Source organism: Gallinula chloropus (assembly GCF_964237585.1).
Source record: "Gallinula chloropus genome assembly, chromosome: 12".
Taxonomy (NCBI): Eukaryota; Metazoa; Chordata; class Aves; order Gruiformes; family Rallidae; genus Gallinula; species Gallinula chloropus.
In genome coordinates, this window is record NC_140097.1 from 573315 (window position 1) to 590344 (window position 17030).

At 54.7% G+C, this 17030-nt stretch overlaps 3 protein-coding genes across 6 annotated transcripts in view; 2 read left to right on the forward strand and 1 right to left on the reverse strand.

Annotated features, from left to right (window-relative positions):
- Positions 1-8899, reverse strand: part of IFT122 (intraflagellar transport 122) — a gene marked incomplete at its 5' end in the record, with an annotated part of 31061 nt that extends 22162 nt beyond the window's left edge. For 2 of the 4 annotated variants that reach the window (XM_084269390.1, XM_084269389.1), the window contains 11 exons: positions 447-649; positions 1195-1333; positions 2050-2241; positions 2790-2865; positions 3669-3815; positions 4799-4865; positions 5303-5379; positions 6142-6220; positions 7015-7099; positions 8342-8408; positions 8859-8899. In XM_084269390.1, coding sequence (XP_084125516.1) covers positions 447-649; positions 1195-1333; positions 2050-2241; positions 2790-2865; positions 3669-3815; positions 4799-4865; positions 5303-5379; positions 6142-6220; positions 7015-7099; positions 8342-8408; positions 8859-8899 — 1173 coding nt within the window. The remainder of the gene's footprint in view (positions 1-446; positions 650-1194; positions 1334-2049; positions 2242-2789; positions 2866-3668; positions 3816-4798; positions 4866-5302; positions 5380-6141; positions 6221-7014; positions 7100-8341; positions 8409-8858) is intronic. The other 2 variants (XM_084269392.1, XM_084269391.1) reach the window with 1 other exon arrangement.
- A 420-nt stretch (positions 8900-9319) lies between these two features.
- Positions 9320-13751, forward strand: MBD4 (methyl-CpG binding domain 4, DNA glycosylase). Its single transcript, XM_084269407.1, has 7 exons — positions 9320-9404; positions 9529-10241; positions 10862-10936; positions 11452-11586; positions 11803-11952; positions 12503-12606; positions 13552-13751. The coding sequence occupies exons 2-7, from the start codon at positions 9617-9619 to the stop codon at positions 13627-13629; spliced, it is 1167 nt and encodes a 388-aa protein (XP_084125533.1). The 5' UTR covers positions 9320-9404; positions 9529-9616; the 3' UTR covers positions 13630-13751.
- A 1413-nt stretch (positions 13752-15164) lies between these two features.
- RPL32 (ribosomal protein L32) lies at positions 15165-16858 on the forward strand. The gene is made up of 4 exons (XM_084269747.1): positions 15165-15221; positions 15637-15737; positions 15965-16146; positions 16683-16858. Exons 2-4 carry the CDS (start codon positions 15642-15644, stop codon positions 16810-16812), a joined length of 408 nt encoding a protein of 135 aa, XP_084125873.1. The 5' UTR covers positions 15165-15221; positions 15637-15641; the 3' UTR covers positions 16813-16858.
- Positions 16859-17030: the final 172 nt, after the last annotated feature.

Here is a 17030-nt window from a genome sequence, read left to right on the forward strand (position 1 = left end):
CACAATAACACACAAAACACTACACAGAGGTAAAGATAAAACCCTGTGTCTTGGATGTGCTATGTCTACACCCACACTAGCATGGGCACCTGCTTCCACATATAAAAAACATGAAGACAAATAGTCAGAGTAACAGGGTGAATTCTTTAAGGTTTCCCAATGCTATGTTCAAACAAACAAAAACAACCCCACCCAACCCTTCTTCTAGTAGTTCACCCCCACCTAAAAGCTTCCCTGGATTACATGCTCATTTATCAAATTCACTCCAGAGACTGTTTGACTGGAACAGTCACCTGTGGCACACCATGAGCACTGCAAGAGCAGCACAGCCCGCAGCCTGGGGAAGAGCTGTGCCGGGTGACACAGTACAGCCTCCTGCCACCAGCCATTCGGGCAGCTGTCAGAGTCACACACCCCAAGACCACGCTGGGTTTTAAGGCACGTACCTGGCATAAAATAATGTGGTTTGAACACACAACCAGCAAGTTGCATTCAAACTTTTTTACTATCTTCTCCTTCACCCGGTAATGCATATCTGAAGGGCCATCCACGTATGACTCGTAAATCAGGATTTTCTCTGGCATCTGGATTGCCAATCTGTTTTTGTAGATTGCAATTTTCTTTACAAGCTCTCTGCCTTTTATTCTAACTGAAGAGAAAAAACACAACACAGAAAACAATACAGTGTAGGCTGACACAGAAACACCACACACAGAAGTCAGAAGACTTGCTGATACATTCAAGTATTGGGTCTAAAGCACTTCCAGAATTAAAAGCAGATTGCTGATTGGATGTGTTTGATGTTCTGCATCAATCTACTCTACCACCCCGTCACAATTTATCACCCTCTGTTATTTGTCAACAGCACATTCTGGAGCAAAACTTTGATTCCCTGCCCTGAGAAGCCAGTGCCCATGAAGAAACAATATCAGTGCAAACCCTTGAGGCTGCAAGTCAGAAAAAAGCTAAGTATGATGTACAGTATTTTTATCTCCTTCGCAGAGATTAAAGCCTTATCTTAAAAGCCTCTGCCCCTCCCAACGTCCTTTCAAATCCCCACATCTTTCATTAAGCTTGTCAGTGCTGATCCTCAGGAAGGCGAGCTCACACTCTGCTCTGTGCAGCACATACTCCAATCCTTCTGATGGATATTAATTAAAAATAAACCAAAATGAGAGCGAAGCCTGAAATTACCTTTTTGTTCAGTGATGAGGTGCTGGACAATCACATCAGTCATGCTGTCTCTGTAGGCGTAGCGGTCTTTATAAAGGCCATGAACAGTGCTGAAAATCAGCTGATAGAAGGATATGGTTCCATCCTGGCACCCCACTGCCTGAGCACAAGAAAAGAACTGTAATTAACTGGTACACAGAGGGGAGAACTGGCTTTATGTTCCCTTTCCTGCATACATACAGACTGACAGTCGTTACAGTCTGCCTGTCCTTCAACAGTGGTAAGAGTGCAATGCAAAGTGACTGACCTCATCACAAGCCAGACACAACCACAGTGGGTGAGTGGGGTTTGGTGTGGGCTGGTTTTGTTCTTGGTTTCAGTTTGGTTACTTTTTTTCGGGGTGGTTTTGGGTGGGGGGGATATTTGTTTAGAAATTCACACTGTACAGCACCACAGAGCATGACATTTGGAGCCAAGAGCTGTCTTGCAGGCATTTTCCACAAGGTGCAATGCTAGGAACTCAGATCTGAACACTTATTTTGTTCCCATTGTGGAATCAGATTTGGTCAACCTAGAAGCTATTAGCTGCCCTTTTTTTTTTCCCTTTTCCTCCTTCTTTTCTCTCCTCTCTTTTTAATCAAAATGCAGAAAAAGCCTCACCACCTGAAAGCAGGTGTTATGCTCATTTACCATGTTCTTACAGCCCAGACTGCACTTCTGCAGGTTATTTTTAATTTCAGCAGTAGGACCTCACTGGCATGGCTCAGGCTCCGCTGCCTCAGTAAGGATGCCCAGACAAAGCAACTGAGTTTGAAATTCATGGTTTTCCCTTACAGACAGCTTGTATAGAAGTGTCAGAGAAACGTTTGTGCTCACCACATAGTTGGAGTCTGGTTTAACTTTGCATGTCCAGACCCAGCTGCTCAGCTCTCCTATGGTACCCAGACGCACACCATCCTTTGTGAAGAGCGAGACTTGTTTGTCTGAACCTCCCAGTAAAAGATACTCTCCTTTAGTAAAATAGCTAACACAGCAAGGATCAAAACTGAGCATTCTGTCCTTCCCAATCTACAAGGGAAAATAATAATAATCAAAAACATTAACAAAAGAATCATTTCATATCTTCCCAAGGCAACAAGTGCTGTCACTGACAGCATTCTGCTCTTCTCTCCAGCATTCTGCTCATCTCTCCAGCCACACACAACTTTTCAATACCCAGGAACCACCAGCTCTATTAAGATTCACAAAGGCAGTTCTAAAATACATCCAGGAACCCCTCTAGTCCCAAGCCAGCCTACTCAAACTGCAAGCAACTCAGAAAACCCCCTGTAACAAGTTGAATACATACACAAAGATGCCCTCTCAAGATGAGGAAACCGTATCACCAAAGTCAGCAAAGCTGTAAGAGCCTTGAGACAAGAATTCTAAGACAGCAGCTGAGTTGCCAAGGGAAAAGCAAGAGGTGAAGGAGGATACAGTTAAAGCAGATGCAGCTGTCAGGGAAACAGAAAGCATGTGAGGAAGCTGATACAGCGCTAGTGAGCTAACACTTTGAACACAGGACACAAGAGGGACTCAAACACCCACCACTCCTGAGCGCCCTTCCCATAACCGACCTGTTTGCCACTAAGCTGGTAGAATGAAAGCTTCTGACCCCAGTCTGCCACAGCCAGAACGTCGTTGCGGTCATCTCTAGGACAGTAAAGGAAAGAGAGTGGTGATTCTGCAGCCAGTTATTAATAAATGTCTTCAAGGAGCAGAACCAAGTAATGGGATAGCAGAATTTACTTCATGTTACTCTCCAAACCCTGAGGAGCTCCTGAAAAGGACAGCAGACAGATACATCCTGCCATTTAAAGCTGAGGTAGGGAGCCTGGGGACAGGAAAGAAGAGTCAGTCTTTGCAGGAATAACTGCAAGGCTTGTGGTGTCCACCTACAGCTGCTCAGGCAGTGGGCAGAGTGGAGCCAGTGGTCCCCAAACAGCCCCTGCTCCTGGATTCTGGCCTCAGCCACAGGAACACACTGCAACAAAGCCCAAACTGCTGAGCAGGGGTGAACCACAGCCATCAGTGTGTGGGGTGGGGGAACAGATGCATGCCTGAGTGAGACAGCAGACCCAGGACAGGCTTCACGTCTCCGGGCTGTTAACTCGGGTACTCCAACATGATCCCTTCAGCTGGGAGCAAGATAGGGGCGACCCTGACCCTTCTCCACAGCACCTTGCCCAGGGGTGAGATGGCAAGTGAACCTTCTGCTGCAGCCATACACTGAACGAGGAGGAAATGGAGACAAGCCCTGACAGAAAGCTGGCTGCTGAGTAAGCACACCGAAGTAGTGGCCCCAAAGCCAAAACTCCCAATACATCACAGCTTACAAAAGGGTCACACACACGGCATTAATCTGTTTCAGCAGGGATAACAGTCAAGCCTTCCTGCAACCAATAAGCCAAGGATTATCTAGTCAAAATGGAAAAAGGAAGGATCAAACTATTTACCTGGATGGATTCCAACAAATTGACCATATTGGAGACGAAGCACCCCTGGCACGCTCTATCTTAACCTTCTCCTCACCATTTTTATTCCTGATGCTGACGGTGCCATTGAACATCCCCAAGGCAAGGTACTGGCCATCATTTGTCCAGCTGATAAGACACAGATACTGAAGAGCAAACTACCAACAACAAGCAGCAGGAAGGTAGGATGGCACAGCATACTCAAACAGGGATGATAGATGGAAATATCCTCCTAGGAGGGAGTTCTGGGAGATAGCCAGCAATCCTACAGTTTGTTTATGCATCTAAATCCACATTTATGGCAACAGCATGCACTACAGCAAGAACATTTTATAATACACACAGAAATAAAAAAATGGAGAAGTAAAAAAAAAGCTATCATCTGCTTGCAATACTTCTAACATGTGCTAAGTAACAGATACAATTTTGGGGATGACAGTGCTGGCAGCAGACCAAGCTCTTTCAAAAGCCACATTTAGAGCGCTGATCAGAGCTGCATGGCACGGGACAGGGAGACCTGGTTTCTATGCTCCTCTCCGCTGCAGTTAGCTGGGTGACTTTACACAAGTACACCCTTCTTTCAGGCTCCCTGTAACAGCACTATCTCCTCCCACTACAAATGCTCACACAGGAGACAAACAGCTCTGCAAACAAAGAATAGATTGTTTTTCCTCTTACTTCATTTTACTGTTACTGCACAGGACAGCTAAACAGAGGGAGAAGTTGAGACACTTGCTCAACACCAGAACACCTGATGCTTTCAGAAGAATTCAGTTATAAACAGCACTAAATAAAAACCCAAAGCTACTAAAAAAATAATATAGAAAAAGCAGCCCTGAGAAGGCTGCACAAGAAAGAACAAGTCATCTTTGGTGAGTATCGGGCACGTTCCTACTGGGGCACTGCAAACACTGCTCAGGCATTTTCATGATGACAGCAGTGAAGCAGCACAGTGTACACAGTGCTGCCCAGCACCCAGGTGGGACAGCTACTCAGTACCATCTCTGCACACACTGCACTACTCCTCTTGGATTTCCTTTTCTTGAAGCTTGCATGATATTTTGGATAGTCTGTACTAACTTAAAATGACACAGGTAATCTTTAAAACTTACCTACAGCAAGTAATCTTACTGCTGGTTTTATGTTTAGAGACTGACTTCTGTTCAGGAGACCACAAGCCTTAATGACACAAACAAACAAAGCAGAGGGAGTTACAAGCAAGCGGTCACCAGGGCTCAGCCACAAGCCAAAACTGTCAGAAGAGCCAGAATTGACTTCAGAGGAATCAAAGTCCCATCCACCACTAGAAGGACATTTAAATATGTATTATTTATCAATAAACAGGGCAGGGGGGAGGATCCATCTGGACAACAGAGAGGGTGTCTCACAAAACCCATGGTCACAGAGCAGTGCATTTTACCCCGTGGCTGCTCACTGCACCGGCCTCTCCAGCTGAGCCTGAGAGGCGGGTGAGTATCTGGTGTTAGTTGCCTTTAGGTAGCTTTGTATCTGGTCCTTCTGGATATACAGAGCTGCACCTGTCTGCAGTCAGCTTAGCTGTACAACTTTGACAGAATTTGCTGGTGCAATGGAAGAGCTGGGGGAAGAAGCCATACCGAAATCACTGGAGGAGCAGGATGCCAACTGGTGAGTGAGGGGGTTGTACGAAACGCACTGTATGGAGTCATTATGCCTGGAATGAAGTTACAGTCACATTTCAGTAAATCATTCTTAAATGCCCCCTTTGCTTTCAGCAAGAGCACCAGAAGGTATACTACAGGCCAGAAATAATGTGATCAGTCTGTATTACACCAAATCAATCTGCAATTACTGTAAACTCAATCAGGGATAAAAACCTTTAAAAACCCCTGTCTAAGTGATGGGATTCACTGCATTTCATCAGGATTGAGCTAAGAATGTACAGAGATGGTTTGTGGAACATGATTAAGGGTTCTATCTGAATTCTAAAACAAGTACTCGTGTATGTTCCTAGTAATACATAAGCTGGTGCATACTAAGTAGTAATGAAACTACACACGTGTTCAGAAACAGAATATGAGGATGCTGCTTATGAAGGGTATGAAAACAAAGCCAGGGAAAGAGGTGGAAAGTACTAAACCTTATCTTCAGTTTGGTCTTGGAACCAGAATTATATTAATTGTTAAACAAGACTGGAGTCATATTCTGTTTCATTTTATTTCGATCTATAGTTTCCCCAGTGCTCCTCCAGCCCTCTAAACTCAGAGATTTATCTACACTTTCAAGCCCTTTATGCCTGTAATTGCTTTCCTGCCTCAGATACTCTGACTGTTCTCATCCTCTCCCCTCTACCACCCACTCAGGAGCGCTTTCTGTGACCTCAGCCAGCCCTCTCCCCAGTCTAACAGCAGGCACTCTTTGAGAGGAGAGGTGAGTAAATCCAAGCCCGCTCTGGGCACTGAACGGCATCACTTACGTGTACTTCAGAATTCCTTCTAGCTTTGAAGTCCAAATTATCACACTTTTATCAGCAGAGCCAGACGCAAACCGCTTGCCTGGGGATTAGAAAGAATTTAAATCCCACTCGTACAAGGATCACTTTCACTCCAAATGCTCCATCAAAGAGAGAGCAAGAAGGTCTTGAACTTGACAAGGCTCAAGCACTGAAGGGCCTAACACTGCCTTGATGAGACTGTGCATCTCCAGCTAGGTGAAACTCCAACAACTTTGGTTACTCCCACAGAGCACACTTCACCAAAGCCCAGCAGTGCACCCAAGTAGCCAGTCACTCACTGGCTGGAGGTTTATGTCAGCAGTGGCAAGAGGAAAATGGTCCATTTTCACAGGCACCACCTCTAACTTCAGCAGCAGTACTGGAGAGGAAGCCCTCTGAGCCCACAGACACTGAGTCCCCACAGAAGGGGAATCAGCAGCAATCAAAGAAGCAGAAGCCAAGTCTGTGGCGAGTGAGGTACCGTGTGAAAGCTCAGAAGGTTGGGGAGCTCTGGGATAGAAGAGCCATGGGAATAAAACTCAGAGGCAGGCAGAAGGATCTCTGGGGTAAGCCTCCTCCTCAGATCACCCCACAAATATAAACTTCACCACCACTCAAGAACGGTTCTTGGGCCAAGGGGGAGCCCTACATGTAGGAATACAGTACTTCTGCAGGTAGCATTTGTATAGCAGCCCAGACTCTGGATTCAAGAGCAAACAGACACCAGCACTCACAGACACGTTTCAAATACTATCAGAGAAGCTACCTCAACTTGTCTGGTTACCAACCAGCAGCAGGGAACGTAAGACATGTGTGTTACAATCCAGCCTAGCGAAGCCCCTGAGTGATATTTACCATCTTTGGCGTAAGCTACGCAGTACACAGTGTCCTTATGTCCTTTCAAAGGCTGAATTAAGGTTCCATCAGAAGTATCATAGACCTGTGTAAAAGGAGAGGAACAAAACATAAATATTCAAACAAAAAACCACACCAGAATCTCTTTCAGCAAGGACTAGCATGTAAAATTATTGAAGGGCAACATGCTACACTTGCTTTCGTGTCTGCTTCTTTGCACAGCACACAGCCCATGCAAGACAAAACATTTCAAAGTGTAGAAGCAGCTTTCCTTGAGATAAGGCTTCTCAGAATGGAGGAACAGGCAGTATTAGAAAGCTACCTGCAACTCTCAGTCAGCCTGTCTTACTTCTTTGCCTGCATCAGATGGTTGGACCTAGTAAATGTCTGGAAAGGTCTGTCACTACATACACCACTCTGCAAGCACCTATCCCAAAAGAGCTCGCTGACCTGCAGTTCTGAACTCCTCCTCTATAATCACACCAGCCACACGGCCATCCCAGCTGTTCCTACACCTGCCCCCTCCCAAAGCTCTGCAGGAGCCCTGAGCAGCAGAGTCTGGAGCCGCTCTTGCTGGTGGGTGAGCAGCAGGCGAGCAGACCCACGGAGCTGCAAGAGCTCAGGCTGCTGGCTCTCACAGAGCAGGGCTGCCACTCTGGGTTTCCTGCCCTTTTCAGAGATTCCCATGAAACATCTAACAACACAGCACAGCACTGTGCTGTGCCTGGACACAGGTGAACGGATCTCAAACCACCAGGTGAGGTACAGGGGGCCAGGTGACACAAGTAACTTAAATCTCCTGACTTGTGGAAGCAGAGCTTAAAGCTTGGTGAGAAGCACTGGAAAGCTTCAAAACACTGTGCAGCTGGCCTGCATTAATATGCAAGCAGACACGAGCCTGGGAGCACAGAGATAAGAGGATTTTTGGTAGGTCACATGCATAAGTTAATGTGAAAGAGATCACATTGGTGCATTTTCTATACCTTATTCATGTTTGTAAATATCTTAAGTATGGGATGCAGGGGAGAATGGGCAGCCCCTTTTCAGTGTCTGTGGGGACAGGACAAGGGGCGATGGGCTCAAGTTGGAGCACAGGGAGTTCCCCACCAATCTGGGGAAGAACTTTTCCCCAGTGAGGGAGCCCTGGGACAGGCTGCCCAGGGGCTGTGGAGTCTCCTTCTCTGGAGAGATTCCAGCCCCATCTGGACACCGACCTGTGTGCCCTGTCCCAGGGACTCTGCTTTGGCAGGGGGTTGGACCCCATGGGCTCTGGGGGTCCCTTCCCACCCCTGTGATTCTGTGTGCCAGAGGAGAGGAGTCTCCCTACCAGCAGCCTGTTTCCAGCAGCGATTATCAACTGGGTCCCATCCGGCTTGAACGCGAGATCATAAATGCTGCAGAAAAGAGAAGGAACAGGCGCGTCAGCAGGCAGGAGGCATCTCCCGCAGCGCCGGAGCGCGGCCCAGCCGAGAGCCCTCGGACACCGCCCGACACGCACCCGGGCCTGCCCGCCGGGGCGGAGCGGCGGCTCCCCGGGAGGCGGAGCGCCTCCGGAGCCGGCTCGGGCTGCGGGGCCCTGGGTAAGCACAGCCGGCGGGCCCTGCGGTGCCGCATCACCGGCGTCAGCCCGGAGGCCGCGGGTCCCGCCGCCCCGCCCGGGGCTAAGGCCAGCCGGCGGGAACAGGCCCACCCGGCCCGGGACTCCCAGCCGTGCGGCGGGGCAGGGCCCGGGCGGCGCCGGCGAACGCGGTGCAGGCCGCACAGCCCCGGGGAGGCGCCGCCGCTCCCACCGCCCGGGCGGCCGCCACAGAGCCGGGCCCAGTTCTCCCTCCGGGGCCGCTCACCACTGCTCGGCCTTGTCGCGCCAGGTGAGCGCGGCCCGCATCAGAGCCGAGCCGAGCCGAGCCGAGCCGAGCCGAGCCGAGCCGAGCCGAGCCGAGCCGAGCCGAGCCGAGCCGAGCCGAGCCGAGCCGAGCCGAGCCGAGCCGAGCCGAGCCGAGCCGAGCCGAGCCGAGCCCCCCCACCGCTGAGCGCTTGTTTGTTTATACCCCGTCCCAAGGGCAACGCGCATGCGCACGAGGGCCCCGCCGGTCCTTCGCTGCTCTGCGCTTGCGCGGGACAGCACGAAGGCGGGAAGCGGCCAGGGAGAGCGGCGCAATGGCGGTGGGCGGGTAGGCGGGCGCTGAGGCGGGCGGCGATTGAAGCGCAACGCTGGCTGACGGGCCGCGGCGGCGGGGAGGGGTGTTGAGGGGGAAGCGGCCGGCCGGCCGCTTCCCCCTCAACACCCCTCCCCGCCGCCGCGGCCCGTCAGCAGGTGACCCGGCGGAGGCGGTCGGGCCTAACCGCGGCCTCCACCCAGTGAGGCCGGGCCGCGGCCCGCGGGATCGCTGGTGTGTAACCTGTGTGGGCCCCCCTCGGGCCCCCCCGCAGCTCGGTGAGGCGGCTGCCCGCCCCGCGGGTGCTGCTTGGGCTGGGGTGGAGCCGGCGGTCACGTTCTCTTCTTTCCCTCCGCAGTCCCGAGGGAAACGAGCCGGTGAGGTCGCTGGCGGGACGCCTTCGGCAAGCTGGGTGGGCGGCGTTGAAAGCAGAAGGGGCCGATTGGATGGCTCCTCGCAGGACTGTCCGCACGAGGGTGAGGAGATCTGGTGCTGCAGCTGCTGCAGGAGATGTTCCGGGCCTGGCTGCGGCGGCTGGTGAGGAGGACGGGGCTGGAAACACACAGCCTGGAAATGGGCGCCTGCCAGAGGTGACCTCTGCTCCAGAAAGCAGAGAGGCGACTGGGAACGGTGTAAAACCAGAGGGATGCTTGAGAAACGGAGAAGGGACAGGTGGGAAACGGATTCGGGATAAGGAAACTGCAAAGAGCTCAGGGAAGAGGAGTCGGGGTAACACCCGAAAGAGACGGCAGAGGGGGCTGTGTGGCACAGAGGAAGCGGAGTGCCTTCAAGACAAGAAGTTCCGTCGAAAGACAGACAGGCCTGTGGCTGATGGTCAGGGCCCAGAGGATCAGAACACAGAGCCTACGGACACAGGGAAAACTCGGCTAAGAATTCCCAGGTCACGGTCAGACACACAGCCAAGGACTGTGATGACTCGCTTGCAAAGGAAGCTGGAGAGCCTGGCAGAGGAGGAATGTGGGGAGACACATCCTAACGACACGTCTGCAGATCCTGAGGAGGAGAGCAGTGGATTGAAAACAGGGAGAGACACAGATCAAGGAAATCCAGGTAACCAGGATACTCAGTCTGATGCTGAAACAGGTGCCATGTGACAGGGAGAGCTCTGCAGCAGTTAAGGTGTATGGTGGCTTTGAGCAGAACGTGATCCCCACACTCTGCTGGGGCTTCCTGCTGCATCAGCAAAGTGTTCTGTTCCAAGTCTGAATCCACCTCACTGCTTTACCCAGCAGCATTTAACTTAGTGCAGGTTTATTCACAACTGTGACTTGCTCCACCCATCTCTTCAACTGTACAGTGTAATGCAGCAGTTACCTTCGCTGCATGAGCTCTTTGAATATTGCATAGTTGTCAGTTGGGTTCATAAAAGCAGCTGGGTTTAGTTTTTTTATGTGCCAGAGTGTGGGGACAACATCTCGTCCTCAGCTGCAGTCTGAGCCTGTTTCCTCAGGCTGTGGCAAAGGAACAGTTTGTCTTCCCAAGGCTTCTCACAGACTCGAAATGCAGAGGGGTGCTGAGCGTGTCTGAAGCACATTGTGTCCTGCAGACCTACAGGAAATCCTGGTGTTTCCATCACAGCACAAGGCATGAGTGGTGTGTGAAGCACAACAGCAGAAGCCTTGGGGTCTGGGTTTAATGCTGAAGCACTGCTTCTTGCTGCTTCCTTACAGAAGAGCCTGTCCCACGCACACAAGTGGAGAGGAGGAAAACCAGTCCGTATTTTTCCAGTAAATACAGTAAAGAAGGTAAAATCCTCCTTAGGAAATCGCTCTGTGGGGAGGAACAGGATGGCTCCAGAGGAGTGATGAGGTGGAGGATTTCTGCCAGGTTTGGGCTGGCCGTGCCGAGGTGCCGTCAGAGAGCTCAGCACTGGTCTTGTCCCGCTCAAACCTGGCTGGCTGGTGTCTCGTGGGTGTGCCCAGTGTCTCAGCAGCTCTTTTGGCAGCTGTGAGGCGATGGGGTGAGGGCGTTTGGGGGGAGGTCTCTTCAGATTGCTGAGGTGTTTCCCCTGCACAGGAGCGTGGTGGTGGCTGGGGAGGGCAAGGATGGGCAGCCCTGACCCTTACTGCAGCCTATGCCAGGGCATGCCTGGTCCCTTGCGGTTCTGCAGAGCTCCTCTCTGAACTGCCATGGCTTCCTCCATGGGTATGGCCCCCACAAAGATCAATCTGCTTTAAAAGTCTTCCTTTTTTAGAGTTATTTTGCTTTAAATCTGTCCTTTACTCCACAATAAATGTTCTTGTACTGCCTCTCTGTACAGCTCCCAGCCCACCTAGGAGGAAGGCCTTCAGAAAATGGACTCCTCCACGTTCTCCTTTTAATTTGATCCAAGAAACACTTTTCCACGATCCATGGAAACTTCTGATTGGAACCATATTTCTCAATAAAACATCAGGTAAGTAGAGTAACACAGGGTTGTGTTGTGTAAGTGCTGGGGTGGCAGTGCAGGGTCAGAACAGCTGCCTTTAACTGGCATCAGCAAACAGAGAGGTACAGTACTTTGTGTTGGTGTAAAAACGTTCAATAATTAGTCTCTCTTGCCCCAGAAGAAGCTTGCTTCAGAAGAGACTGGCCTGCAGAGCCTTCTGTTCACACTGATTTCTCTGCCTAGGTAAAATGGCAATTCCTGTGCTCTGGGAGTTCCTTAAGAAGTATCCTTCTCCTGAAGTCGCCAGGGCTGCGGACTGGAGAGAAATGTCAGAGCTGCTCAAGCCTCTCGGCCTCTACGAGCTCAGAGCAAGAACCATCATCAAGTTCTCAGGTGGGCTGGCCGGGCCAGTGGTGCTGCTGTCAGAGCGTCCCTGGGGTTCTGTCCAGCTTCGGGGGGTGCTGGCAGTGTGTGTGCAAGGTGGTGTTCCTCTCAGAGTGAGATACTGTGAGCTCTGCACAGGCCTTTGTCTGGGAGACCCGGAGTGAAGCAGGCCAGGAACACCTGCCAGGCTTGGTGTGGTGTGCTGCAGCACGCTGCTCAGGTGGCTCTGCGCTGTCCTGCATCTGGTGACCCCCTGAAGCCTCTCCCAGGCAGGTTTTCTCTGTCGTCCTGGTGTTCTCTATGCTTAGAACAAAAGTCCTCAGTGGGTTCTGAGGAGAGAGAGATGTAATTAGAACTCACCCTCAGCAATAAGGTGTTAAAGATGAACCCTACAGGGATTCATCATCTGCTTTCACCAGGAAATAGCTAAAACTTGTGTTTTTCACTTAAAACGTCCCAAAGGAGACGTGTTGCAATAGCAGAGCACGGGGTCTTTGTGCAGAGGTGGTTTCTGAGCCCCCTGCCCGCAGGCAGTGAAGCCCCTGCCCCTGTGTTGCAGATGAGTACCTGAGCAAGCGGTGGAGGTACCCCATCGAGCTGCACGGCATCGGCAAGTACGGCAACGACTCCTACCGCATCTTCTGTGTCAACGAGTGGAAGGAGGTGGGTGCCGCGGCCGCGCTGCCTGGGCTGGGACCTGGGGCTCCTGGGATTTTAAAAAACAGGCATTTTGACATCGTCAGTGGGTTGAGTCCCCAGAACGCACCCCAGGGGGTAACTGAGCACCGCTCACCCCTCCCTCCCCCGGGGGAAGGGGAGGAGAATGGGAAAAAAGCCTCGGGGGTTGAGTTACAGACAGTTCAGTGGGATAACGGGCGACCTCACTGCAGCCCTCCAGTCCCTGAAGGGACCTTATAAGCAGGAGGGGATTCAACTTTTAAAAAGGGTAGACAATGGCAGCACAAGTGGGAATGGATTAAAACTAAAGGAAGGAAGGGTTAGATTAGATATTAGGGGGAAGTTTTTTACAGAAAGAGTAGTGAGGGGATGGAACAGGCTGCCCGGAGAGGGGGTGGGTGCCCCGTCCCTGGAAGTTTTCAAGGCCAGGTTGGCTGGGGCCCTGGGCAGCCTTGTGTAGCTCCAGGCCTGAGGTTGGTGTCCCTGCCTGTGGCAGGGGGGTTGGAGCTCTGGGACCCTTGGGGTCCCTCCCAACCCAGGCCATTCTATGATTCTATAACAAAGGCAGAGGAAATCAGTAATCATTATAGCAATAATAACGATACCTACCAAAACATGGTGTGCGAACGCTGTCACCCATCTGATGGGGAAGGACAAACCCATCCCGATCCCAGTCTGTTTCCCAGCAGCAATCCTGCCTCCAGCTCCTTCCCAGCTCTGCCTGGAGCAGGATGTGGTGTGGCAGGAATGTCCATGGGCTGCTCAGGGCCGGCTGTCCTGGCCCTGCTCTCCAGCCCCTTGTGAGCAGAGAAGCCTTGGCTTGGTGTGGGCACTGCAGCCACCCAGCTGAATGCAGAGCTGGGTGCAGCACTGGGTGGTGGGTGCTCCAGGGCAGGCACTGCAGGGATCTCAAACACTCTGCTGTTGTAGGTACAGCCGCAGGACCACAAGTTAAACGTGTACCACACCTGGCTCCGGGAGAACCAGGAGAGGCTGAGCATCGACTGACACAGTGCCCGGCGTCCCTGCGGCGCTGCGTGACCCCGCGCGTGTGCCGTGCCCAGCGCGGGCAGCAGTGTAACAGGGTAACAGCGCAGTCCCACTGACCTTTTAATAAATGCATAGCAGATTCCTGGTGCCAGCTGGCTGGGGGCAGCCTGGGGGTGGGACGGGGCTGGTGCCACCATCGGCCTGGCAACAAACGGCAGCTGGTGGGCAGCCTCCCGCCATGGCTGTTGCCCTGGCCCTGCTTGGCACAGCGGTGTCTTCCCAAACCACTGCCTGTCCTCCCGGCCAGAGCCAGGCAAGGAGAGGCCCCATTTGGGTCAGCAGCTGTTTCTGGCACAACCAGTAAGAGCCAGACAATCAGCTAAGCTGGCTGGAGCACAGCTGCCTGCACCCAGCCCAAGGTCGGCTCAGCTTTGCCGGCCCAGCCCCAGGCAGTGAATTGGTGTTGCTGCACCCCAGGCTCTGCCACCCACCTTGCAGCAGCCTCCAAGGGAAGAGGCAGCCCCAGGGCACAGCAGGTGCCCCGCAGAAGCTGCAGGCTCAGGCCAGGGAGGGGAGCAGCTCCAATCTCTGCTCAGAGCGTTGGGGATGTAAGCAAAGGGGTGATGGGAAGGAATAAAGTGCAGAGCAGACAGGAGGGCTGAAAGCAAATCAGCTGTGACCCCCTGCCTGGGGCTGTGCTGCTGTCCTGCCCTGGGACCGCTGTGCTGTGTCTCTGGGCCCCTGCCCCAGGCTCCTCCCTGCCGGCAGCGCGGTTCAGGTGACGGTGGCCTCGGGCTGTGCAGCGATGGGCAGCAGATCCGCCCTGCGGTAACTTCTGGTGTTTGTAAATAACGTTTAAACGGACAAACACACCCGCCCCGTGCAGCAAACGTTTGGGTGTGGGACGAGGGAAGCCGGGTTAAAGCAAGGCAGCCACCGGCAGCCGGGTGGGAGGGCCGGCGGGGGTGGGAGCCTCACCGCAGCCTCTTCAAACCGCTCGTCGCTCTCACCTTGCGAGGGCCAGAGCGGCCCGGTGCCCGGCAGCTGGTTCCCCCGGCCCGGTGCCCGGCAGCTGGTTCCCCCGGCTCTCCTCCGCGGCTGCCCGGTCTGGGTACCGCAGCGTCCGCCGTCACCCGCCGGCCCCGGGCGGATGAAGCTGGCGCGGGTCGAACGCCCCGTCAGCTGCGGCCGGGCCGGGCTCAGGGCGGGCCGGGACCCGCCCCGCGCGCCGCGCTGCGGGGAGGACGTCAGCGCCGGGCCGCCAGGGGGCGCCCTCCCGTCCAGCGGGACTGGCGGAAGCAGCGCTGGCCCCCGCCCGGATTCAGCCTGGCGGAAGTGCCGCCCGGCAGGTCCTGGCAGCTCCGTACCGCCGCGGCGGCTCGGGCCGGGCAGCGGCGCAGGTCCGGGCTCTCGGGAGCATCCCCCGGACACAGAGCCCTGGGCGCGGTTTCCCGGCGCGTCCCGTTGTCCCGCGAGGGCCGGTTCCCGCTCTGCGCAGCCGCGGGGTCGCGCGCGCCTGCCAGGACCGCCCGCGTATCCCATAACCCCCTGCGCGCGCCCCGCCTCCCTCTCTCGGCCGGGCCCGCGGCGGACGCCGCCATCGCGAACCGGTGAGTCCGCCGCCGCCATCCGCCCCCATCCGCGCCCCGCGCCCCCCCGCCAGCCCCGGCGCCTCCCCGCGGGGCCTCGCCCGGGGCGGGCAGCGAGCCGGCGGCGGGGCGGGCCCGGGGCGCGGCGGCCGCGCGTCTCCGCGGGGCTCGGGGGGTTGTGTCGGGCGGGCCCGGCCGGCAGCCGGAGCCCGGGGTCCGCGCCGCGCGGGTGCCCTCCCAGGATCGCATCTGGAGAGCTGCCGGTGCTCTGCCAGCTTCGGAGGCGGGAGGCAGAGACACTGCAGATGGAGACCCATTCCCTCGCTGGCCTCCGGCGTGGGCAGCGAGCGGAAGACAGTCTGCGACACGCCGTAAGGCGGCTGCGGCGCCGGCCCCGCGCCCGCCGCCCGCCTCACGCCGGCCCTGTCTGTCCCAGGCGCCATGCCCGCCCTCAGGCCTCTCGTGAAGCCCAAGATCGTCAAGAAGAGGACCAAGAAGTTCATCCGCCACCAGTCTGACCGCTATGTCAAGATCAAGGTAAAACCCCTCCGGAGCTCGTTGGGAGTGAACTCCGGGCGGGCAGACGGGGCCGCCTTCAGCTTGAGGGCTGATGGGGAGCGCAGGCACCGGGGCTGGGCTCAGGCGTTGGGCCGTCCCCTGGCAGGTGGGCGCTGCAGAGGGTGTCAGAGGTCGGCTCTGGCCCCAGGCAGGTCCCTGCGGGCTGACCTCACTTCATAACGTTTAATAACTCTGCGTCTCTTCAGCGCAACTGGCGTAAACCGAGAGGCATCGATAACAGAGTCCGCAGGCGGTTCAAGGGCCAGATCCTGATGCCCAACATTGGCTACGGCAGCAATAAGAAGACGAAGCACATGCTGCCCACGGGCTTCAGGAAGTTCCTGGTCCACAACGTGAAAGAGCTGGAGGTGCTGATGATGAGCAACAAGTAAGTCTGGGCACTGCTGCCTGTGCCAGGCTGTGTGCTGCTTGCTGGGCTGTGCTGCCAGCCCCTCGTGGCACTGGGTCGGGAGGTGAAGAGGCAGCACAGTCAGGGAAGGACCTAAGCTGGAGAACAGGGAGGGTTTTGCTTGTGTGGGTTTCCTCAGTGTCGCTGGTGGGAGGGCACAGGGTGTGTCTCAGGGCTGGCAAGCTGGTACCTGTGGCCAGAATCCCACATGACAGCAGTGGTGGTGAGCAGTGCTGTACCCACACCGCTGGGGTGATCAGTGCTGTGGCTTCTACCTGCTCAGACACGGGCCTCAGTCTTGTGAGGCTTTTTCTTTCAAGTGAAGTAGTGAGAGCAGCAACTGAACCACTGAAAGCTGCTTCTGGCTGACTCCAGCCAAGAGAGGAAAGCCGAGCGGCTCGGGCAGCGAGCTCCTGCAGCAGGCTGGGCTGTGGGAGCCGCGCGGTGCTGCCCGTGGGCTGGGGTGGGAGGGATGTGCTCTGCACTCAGCCTGACGTGTTGTCTGCTCCCCCCAGGTCCTTCTGTGCAGAGATCGCTCACAACGTGTCTTCCAAGAACCGGAAGGTGATAGTGGAGAGAGCGGCTCAGCTCGCCATCAAGGTCACCAACCCCAACGCCAGGCTGCGCAGCGAGGAGAACGAGTAAACCGCCCTCTGCACCTGCCATGTATTTAATAAAGTGTAAAACCAAACTGTCTGGGTGTTTGGAGGGGCCCCAGGGGAGACCCTGGCTCGGTGCCTGTGTGCGGGGTGGGGGGTTTGGCATGCGGGGTTCCACCCCAGCTGCTGCACAAGCCTGGCTGCCCCTGTCCCCCCCCATGGTGTCCCTGTGTCCCTCATGATGTCCCTGTCCCCCCCCATGGT

Coding starts and splice junctions, on each gene's coding strand:
- MBD4 (XM_084269407.1), top strand. CDS start 9,617: ATGGCTCCTCGCAGGACTGTCCGCACGAGGGTGAGGAGATCTGGTGCT. Junction 10,242..10,861: donor CACAGATCAAGGAAATCCAG/GTAACCAGGATA, acceptor GCTTCCTTACAG/AAGAGCCTGTCCCACGCACA. Junction 11,953..12,502: donor AACCATCATCAAGTTCTCAG/GTGGGCTGGCCG, acceptor CCTGTGTTGCAG/ATGAGTACCTGAGCAAGCGG.
- RPL32 (XM_084269747.1), top strand. CDS start 15,642: ATGCCCGCCCTCAGGCCTCTCGTGAAGCCCAAGATCGTCAAGAAGAGG. Junction 15,738..15,964: donor ACCGCTATGTCAAGATCAAG/GTAAAACCCCTC, acceptor GCGTCTCTTCAG/CGCAACTGGCGTAAACCGAG. Junction 16,147..16,682: donor GTGCTGATGATGAGCAACAA/GTAAGTCTGGGC, acceptor TGCTCCCCCCAG/GTCCTTCTGTGCAGAGATCG.